General features: G+C 39.3%; 1 protein-coding gene across 1 annotated transcript in view; it reads left to right on the plus strand.

The window, feature by feature from the left end:
• Positions 1–2,442, plus strand: part of UBXN7 (UBX domain protein 7) — an 85,383-nt gene extending 82,941 nt beyond the window's left edge. The window contains exon 11 of the mRNA XM_011978725.1: positions 442–2,442. Coding sequence (XP_011834115.1) covers positions 442–603 — 162 coding nt within the window. The 3' untranslated portion in view covers positions 604–2,442. The remainder of the gene's footprint in view (positions 1–441) is intronic.
• Positions 2,443–9,352: the final 6,910 nt, after the last annotated feature.

The raw sequence follows: 9,352 nt of genomic DNA on the forward strand, positions 1-9,352 counted from the left end.
GACTGGGTGTAGGTAGAATGAAGGACTGGGTGTAGTGGAATGAAGGACTGGGTGTAGGTAGAATGAAGGACTTGGGTGTAGTAGAATGAAGGACTTGCCTTCCTTGATAAAAGGAAGAAAGGAAAACGGATAGAATGTTTAAAAATGAGAACAATAATTTAATTTTATAAATAGTGACTGGGTGTATGTATTGGGGAGACAAATAATAACTGTGTATTTCAGTCTCACTTAATGGCTGTACGTAATTGGGTACAGATTTCTCTCCCCGTACAAAGGTTTCTAGTGGCCCTTCCACAAGGGCAAGCTTTGGTTATCTGAGAGAACTTACACTTAATAGCTGATCTAATATGATGAAAAAGAGAATGTTTTATATTTAATTCACTAATATGCTCTTTCCTTTTATTTCCATCTAATGGCTTTGTCTTTCTCTTGTTTGTATAGGCTTTGGTGAAGCACGTCCAGTCTAAAGGATATCCAAATGAACGTTTTGAACTTCTCACCAACTTTCCTCGAAGGAAATTATCTCATCTGGACTATGATATTACATTGCAAGAGGCAGGCCTTTGTCCTCAAGAGACTGTCTTTGTACAGGAAAGAAATTAACACCATGGCTTGACCTCTCTCAGCTTACCCCTTTTTTCCCTTTTCCTGTGAGATACCATGTCACTAAGTATGCATTTTGGCTCATAGGACCACAGAGCCAAAGTTGGGCAAGCAAGTCACCTTCCTTCTCTTATTTCTTAATCTCTCCTGTAGTCAGTCTCTTTCTCCCCCTTTGTTTCTTTCTCTTCTGTTTTCTCCCTCCCTACTCCGTACTCTTCCGCCTCCCCCTACACTTTCTTACCTAATCTGGTGACCAAATTGAAGTGTAAGAATAAGACCTCTCCTAGTACTGGCAGCAGGAATTGTGTGTCCCAGTAAGTGGTCTTTTGCACGGCACTTTTTTGGGATCAAATGTTAACGTTACTCCCCAGACTCTTTGGGCAAAGGAATGGCTAGATTCAGAGTAAGAACAACCCTCCCTTTTTTGTAAGCCCCCATGTGTAGTAGGGAGAAGAAATTCTCTAACGTGGATTTGGTTTTGTTGTGTTCTTCATGTAGGAAATATCACTTAAGAAAATATCCAGGCTTTTGTTTCTGTGGAAAAAGCATCCCTTGTAATTATTGCTCATCATACCTAAAAACTTTTTTCAAAGGATTTTCATGTTCCCAGCTGTAAGAACTATTTCCATGACATGTGTTACTGGCGGAATGAGTGTTAAATATGGAGCATATAGCACGGGGTGACTTTCATTGTCCTAGCTGAGAGAGTTTTCTTTATTACTCTGTATTGATCCTGCTAGTCCAGGAGTGGACATTAAGTGAACCTGTCGTGGTGACTGGGATGGGAAGATGCTTGCTGTTTTTGCCAGCACAGCAGATTAGCTCCTTTGGAGCCCTCCATTGTCCGAGTCTGCAGTGATCTGTAGGAAGGCAGCTGGTCAATGATCATGTAATACAATGGCTTGTAATTGTAACCACTATGGTTATTGATTGTCCTGTGGTGGTTCAGGCATACTTAGGTATGTCCCTGGGGAAAAAGAAAACCGTTCAGCTGAGAGTTGCTAACCATGTTCTTTTGGTTAGAAATAATGGTTCATTTTTTGCCCCTGGTTGGAACAGTCTCTGAAAGGCTGTGGTGACTGAATTGAACATGAGTCCGCATGCTGTTTTCTTTCAAAAGGTATCAGAACTGAAAGCCTCTGTAAGGGGAAGACCTTTAAACTCAATTCAAAAGACAACATTTAGTAAAAAGGGGGGGTGGCGGAGGGTGCTAGTCATTTTCAGATGTTGTGGGGTTTTTCTGCCAACAAAACCGAAAATCAAATTTGAGTTGGTGAAAGCTTTCTTCGGTGTTTTTTAGAAGAGGCCATCTTGAATCTGTAGAATACCATTTACACACCAACTTCACCCTATGCTCAGTTCATATTTTGAGCTTAAATGGAATCCTCTGAAGGGGTAGTCGTGATTCTAGAAGTTTTAACTTGTAAAATGAAAATATTAAATGGACCTTTTTGTCAATTGAGGATTTAGATTGATTCTTTTATCCGAGGAACGTAAGTTCCTCAGCTATTGCTTAGAGACCTTTAGGTTGTCATCTACTTTAAGATTGCTCTCTTGGCAATTAGGGGGTTGGGGAAAAGAAGAAAAAAAGATGCTATGTGTTGCTAGTACACAGTTATAGACTATGGTTTCTAATGGTTGAATTTTGAGGAACCCTCCCAAAAGAATGAGTTATGTATCTCCTCAAGGAAATCATGGACAATTCTGTTTATTCTTCAGTGAGTCCTTTTGAATTAATGTTCTTACATTTTTTTCTAAGTCTGTGTAAGTGCTTATGTATAAGTATATAATTGTATAAATATTTATAAATATATTTATATAATTACAGTTTCATTTCTACCTTGAGTCAGAGTTCTCTCTTTAGATTGGTGACTAATACTTACACTTTGGTGTTTTTTCATAGGCTCTTGAGGCTTAACTAGCAGCTTCTGATTTATTGAGTGAGAGATGGTTTTCATGTTCATTCCTCAGTTGTATCTCTGAACTTGGATAACATACTTGCCGTTTGAAGAATAGAGCTGTATATTATCAAAGGTGCACTGGAGGGTAAAACATTTGTTGGTAGCAGACAAGGTCAGAAATCTAAAAATTCAGGGAGGCACAGGGTAAGAAGAGGAGGTTTGCTCAGCCTTGCGCTCTGATGGTGCCCATCTGTACTCCAGCAAAGTCATAGCTGAAGCCCAGCTCGCTCAAACATGTCAAGTCAGCCACTTTTCCTGTCGGGCTCTGTTTCATTCTCTTTACCTTCTAGCTTCTCTTGATAGAACAGCTGGGAGAACTGACAACATGTTCATCAGTGAGAGGGTGTAGTTCTTTCTGACATGTTCAGCACGTGCAGATTCATTGATGAGAAACCAAAGTGACTTTTTCAACTTGGGTTACTGCGGGATGGTTAAGTAGAGATAAAGTGATTTAAAAGACAGCATGGTACTTTCACCCAGCTTAACATGCAGCTGGGTTGTCTACAATACAAGATGTGGTGGGCTTTGTTTTATTTTATTTTGAGGCAGGAGTGTAATTATCTCAGGGTTGATATAGAGGCCCATGGGAATAGTTACGGATTGTGCACGAGAAGAGTCCATAAGGAGTATTGCCTTGCTCAAGAGTTCAATCCACTGACAGAGTAGGCGTCTTCCAGTTTGCCTTATTTCCTCTGCAAGTTTCCTTGCTCTTTAGGGCAGAGGTTTTATTGAATAGATTAAATGAGGTCAGTAAGGTTAGTTAAAAATAGTCATTCTTTGTGGGTGTTGGACACAGCTGAGAGTGTTAAAAAAAAAAAAAAAGCTAGAGAGGAAAAGAACAAGAAAGATAGACTTCGAGAGTGATAAGAGAAAAATACAGGGAGATGGAATGGAAACTACTGGGAAGGCCAGGCCATGGTGGCTCACGCCTGTAATCCCAGCACTTTGGGAGGCCGAGGTGGGCAGATCACCTGAGGTCAGGAGTTCGAGACCAGCCTGACCAACATGGAGAAACCCCGTCTCTACTAAAAATACAAAAATTACCCGGGTGTGATGACAGGCACCTGTAATCCCAGCTACTCAGAGGCTGAGGCAGGAGAATGGCTCGAACCTGGGAGGCAGAGATTGTGGTGAGCCAAGATTGTGCCACTGCACTCCAGCCTGGGCAACAGAGTGACACTCCATCTCAAATTTAAAAAAGAAGAAGAAGAAGAAGAAAACTAGTGGTAAAAAAGTGAGAGGAATACTTTTTTGAATTTGATATCGGAAGGAACTGGAGAAGAGAAAGAACAGTGCCAAATGAGAAAAGAACAGGAAACTTAATACTGAGTAACTGGCATGCGCTAGGTACTTTTATGTACATTTTCTTCTTCAGTCTCCCTAAGAATTGTACGAAATATATATTTTCTTCCCATGTTAAGAAAACAGGTATAGAGAACTTATTCAGGATGTCACAGCTAGTGAGTGGCAAATCAGAATTGGAATCCAGAGTCCATACTGTTTCAACGTCCGTGCTGTGTTCTCCGACAGCAAGAGAATCAAGCCACCCAAATGGTTATCTTCTCATTGTTGGGCTTTGTAAATTATCATTTAGTTTTGTTCCCATAAATATAGAGGAAGTAGTTGGGTTAAAGTTTTGGGATTTGCACTATGCCTATAAATGTTTATTTATGCCATTATTTTGAGAGGCTGATTATTGCTTTTTTAAAATGATGCACTGGTGAAGATGTGAAAGGAAAATTGCTATGTGGCATTATTTGCCAAGAATAAATGAAAAGGGTAAAAAAAGAATTTTTTCTTTTTTTAAACATTTTTCAGAAAAGACACAATTATCTTTTTTTTTTTTTTAAAATATAGGCGAGTGCCACCACGCCTGGCTAATTTTTGTATTTTTAGTAGAGACAGGGTTTCACCATGTTGGCCAGGATGGTCTTGATCTCTTGACCTTGTGATCCGCCCGCCTCGGCCTCCCAAAGTGCTGGGATTACAGGCATGAGCCACCACACCCGGCCTACAATTCTGTTTTCTGTGTCCCATCCATACCAGATTATTGAACCCTCGGTGTGTATGTTTTTAAATCTTATATATAATTCTTCCTTGACTTAGACATCAACAACTAGCTATTGAGTTCTTTATAGAAGTTGGAAATATTTTGAAATCTGAGATCTAATTCCTGGCCAGGTGTGGTGGCTCACGCCTGTAATCCCAGGGAGGCCAAGGTGGGGGAATCACCTGAGGTTGGGAGTTTGAGATCAGCCTGGCCAACATGGTGAAACCCTGTCTCTACTAAAAAATATAAAAATTAGCTGGGCATGGTGGCTCATGTCTGTAATCCCAGCTGCTGGGGAGGCTGAGGCACGAGAGTCTCTTGAACCCGGGAGGCGGAGGTTGCAGTGAGCCGAGATCACACCCCTGCACTCCGGCCTGGGTGAGGGAGCGAGACTCTGTCTCAAAAAATAATAAATAAGATCTGATTCCTGCCTGTTTTATCCAGTTAGGGAGACACACTACACATGAAATAACTGGAGAGCATGTAAATGTTTACCTATTCAAGCTTAGGAAAAGGGAAGAGTATGTTTTAGTCAGCAAAGTCTTAAGCAAGACTGAAAAGTGGCAAGCACTGTAGCTCAGATTTTCTTTTGACTCACCCATTTCTTTAGCTCCACCTTTCGTAACTTTAGATTTAGGTCATGAAGTTCTGCCAGTAAGGCATAACCAGTACCCAAGTAAGAAAGGATTACTGATCCCCCAGAGTAAACGTTTCTAGCTAGCAGGGATCTCACTTGTACACTTCGGAAAAATGCCAGAGGGAGCCACTAGCAACTGAAAAATGAGGAAGATTTAATTTCTCTCCAGGTACAAATCAAATGCACAGCATAGTACATATTATATGCAGAAAGGGCACTAGGGGTGTGAGTGTACTTGGGTAACAGCTCTGCTAGTTGTTACTTCACACTTCTCTTTCTTCTTAATCTCGGGTTTCTCATCTGAAAAATGAGAGAATTGGACTAGATTAATAGTGCTCAGCCTTTTCTAGACCAGCAAATTAGATTATCTCTGAAGTCCTTTTTCCACTCCAAAATTTTACGCTTCCAGTCTCTCCCCTTTATTGCATATTATCTCTAGGCTAATTAAAAGTGTGCTGGTTAATCATTTTCTTTTTTTTTTTTTCTGTGTTCAGGTATCATTTGACCAGTAACTTGCTCCTAATCTTACTGGGATGACTGAGGAGAGTATAATAGTTATAGGTCTAGTAATAATCTTTTGAACAATTCATTATTTTTTAAAACTTAATGCCGTGTGCCTAATCAGTATTGAGTATGACTAAAATGTAAATGAGAACCAAATATGTCACTAACGCTGGCACTAAATTTTATTTTTACTTGTGTACTTAAAGTACTTTACTGGCCTGTTGGGAAGTTGGTTTGTATAAGTTGTAAGATTCACTCCTGGTTTTGGCAGAAGCAACTTTTTAAAGATACAATTAGGCTGACTTTTAAAAACGTTTTTTATCCCATAGAATGTATCTTTATTATGTGATTCTTACCCTCTCTCTGCCTTTTTTGACCATCATTTAACTACTCAGTAGTAAATCATGGGGTGCAGGCTGATGAATTAGTAGTCTTGTGTAAAACTAAAATGTAATGAGCATAGGAAGAACCAGCTCTTCTGGTGAACATGGCAGTTTTCCGGTACTACCAGCCTTGATGAATAGGCTGAAGACAGCTGTGTACTATGGACATTCGACTTCACTGGATTGCCTTGCTTAGCATTTCAGTTATTGTCTTGCCATGAAACGTGGTGTTGCACAGTACACATTTTAGAATAGTGGCAAGAATGTTCTTTAGAACTGCAAATAACCCAACAGTGTACCATGCCAGTATATCGGCTTCTCCTGTTATATAGAGATTTGGTATTTCAGTGATGGTTATTTTGGTTTTTGACTCACCTGTGTGTCAGTCCTGCTACAGAGACAGTATAGAATCAAGAATTTCTTGACGTCTTTTTAAAAATAGAGATTATAATGTCCTTGGTGGTTTTCCTGTGAAGTGAACTTACATGGCTGGATTATTGAATGTGACAGTGAGACTCTTAATTAGAAAGTCTTGTAATCCTGCTTTCTAGTTTCCTTCTCCACCATTCAGTTTTAACATTCATTCTCTGAAAATAGCTATGATTTTTAATGTAATTGGCTATGTTTAAGAAATTCCATGTCAAAGTCTTAATATGTAACAATCTTCATTTTTTATAAAATTGAAGGAAATTTTTGAGGCAAACTTACTTTTATAGCTCATTTTTTCTCTAACTAAGGAGAATTCTCTGGTTTCAAATAGAGAATGGCTAGCTCTGTGATGCCCCACTCTCTTTGTGGCCTACCAGTTACTGTTTTGTTGCTTAAAATTGCAGATATTCTTATAAATGTGATGATTTTTGGCACAGGCCTTTCTTTGCCATATTGATTTCAAAATAGAGTTGGGTAATCCAATTTGAACTACTTTAATAAACATAATTTAGCATTTCTGTAATGAGAAAGTATTTTCAAAAGATAACCAGATTTACTTCTAGGATTAGAGATGGCAAATACCAGTGATAGTATTTTTCCCAAGAACCATCACATGTTAATCTATAAATATGAGAAGTTGTAGATATTGTCGTACTTAATTCTTTGGCAACAAACAGCAAGTTTTTATTGTTTGTTTAATTGTATTTCCTCTAGAGATCACAATACTCTGGGTATTTTATATCCCTTCTAAAGGTCATTTGGATTTTCAAATGGGAAGAATAGTCAAGCTAAGCTGGACTAAACCTAAGTAATATTTTATCTCATCAAAAGAAGTTATTAATCCAACTGGGTTAGCATGAGTCATTCATTTTTTAGACATGGTAAATGGGAAACATTTCAAATCATTAGATAAATTCTGACCTGGAATCGAATTCTCCCTTTTTTAAAATCTTTTTAATTTGCTTTTTTCATAGGCTCAGTATGGAACTCTTAACTGATAAGGGAGAGATTCTTGATCTGGAACCATTCCCTGCCATTCTGCTTTTTTCTCTCTATCAATCAAGGTAGCTGGCTCCATAGTGCCTGTCACCAGGGTCCATTTCAGGTTGATGACATTAGACCATTTACACTCAGTTGGATACTTTCCTGTTTTCAGCGACATGATTTTACAGGATGCTTTTCTCAAAGCTTTGCATTCTTAATGGAAATATCAAATGGTGTAATTCCAAATATAAATATGTTTATGACACTAATAATATGCTTTTAATGATAACTTTTTGATAACTTACTGCCCTGTAAAGTTAAACCTTACACAGAGTGACTGTTGCCGTCAGAAAATCCCTTTTTACCTGCTAATGAGAGTGAAAGTAGTATGTGACCTCCACTTTCAGTGAATGAGTAGCAAGCTTCTCAGAGGGGCTGCTTATCTTACCCGTCTGGGGTCTTGGGCCTTGTTACTTTCCTGGGTTTGTCCCTTCAGCTGGAAAGGCTGTTGAAAACACTTGCCAGGAAACAGTAAAGCTGTGAGAGAATCTTCTAGTCTTAGGTAGAGAGAAATGAGTACCAGTTGATGCTAACGTGATACTTAGACTTTGAGGGGCTTCCATCCAAGCTTTGGCATGAATCTGTGAGACACAGTTTTCTTCACTTCTCTGATAATCTTTTTTTCCAGAATGGCTTTTTGTTGTTGTTGTTATTAACAAATTGTAAACATCGGTGTTTTTTTGTTTTGTTTGCCCTTTCGGAAAGTCCTTCTTCGAGTAGGTATTGATGGTTCCATGGAAACTCTCAGCAGTGTCTGTGTAGGCTCTGTGCATGCTTTGTATGAGTTCAGTTTGAACAATGCATTTGGAATCACCTGGGATGTCCAATTCTGGCATGTCTTCATTGATTGTGTTTTTAAACCTGTCTCATGTCATTTTCCAAACCTCACTTTACATCTTACTCAGAGAAGTTAATCAAGGAATGAAATTTCTGGGGGGATAGGGATGAGGGTGGGTTGGGGACTTGAGTGAAGTCAACTCGGGGTATTTGCTTTAAAGTGTTTTCTAAAGCGGTTCCTAACAGTATTTAGAGATTCCCTGGGATGTTTGTGTGCTCAGCTTATTCTGGACAAAGTGTGTGGGCGGGGGGGTCTTACTGAGATTTGCATTCTTAGTGCAGGACAGGCTCTAAATTTCACCTGTGCTCTAGATTTGTGATTGAATCCAAGAAGATAACCAGGACAGTGCTCCTATTGTAACGTTTCTGGCAAGTGCTCCCTAAAATGCACATCGAATTGTGTTTTCTGGACCTTTTCTCCCATGGTGCTAGGAGATAGCATTGATTTCTGCAGCTCTTCTCAGTGCTGAGAAGAAGTCTTTGGGATTATTGAGCAAGGGGCAGCCGGACCATCCACTAAATTTGTTTGTTCAAGACACATTAGAGACCCTCCTGTATATCTAGTAAGTCATAGTAAAGGTGCTCGGGAAAGCCTTAAATTTGAAGACACATGGAGGCGGCAGAAAATTAACCTTGTAAGAGGAGAAGAACATGCCGTTAGGGAAAGCAGAGCTGCAACTGCTGGCTAAGACTCAATGGAACTTCCACTTGCTCTAAAACCAGGGAAATCTTAGATAACTGGGTGTGATCTATCTATAGATCTACATAGTCTATGGGTAAATAATTTCCAAAAGGAGGATCTTGCTGTCCGTTGGTGATCCTCTGGTTTGGGCTGTACCAAATTGTGAATATTCTTGCTGTGTTGTACCCAGTTGCTTTCTATGAATACTGCAACTTGAAACGG

This window comes from Mandrillus leucophaeus, unplaced genomic scaffold (genome assembly GCF_000951045.1).
Source record: "Mandrillus leucophaeus isolate KB7577 unplaced genomic scaffold, Mleu.le_1.0 Scaffold199, whole genome shotgun sequence".
In the NCBI taxonomy this organism is placed as follows: domain Eukaryota; kingdom Metazoa; phylum Chordata; class Mammalia; order Primates; family Cercopithecidae; genus Mandrillus; species Mandrillus leucophaeus.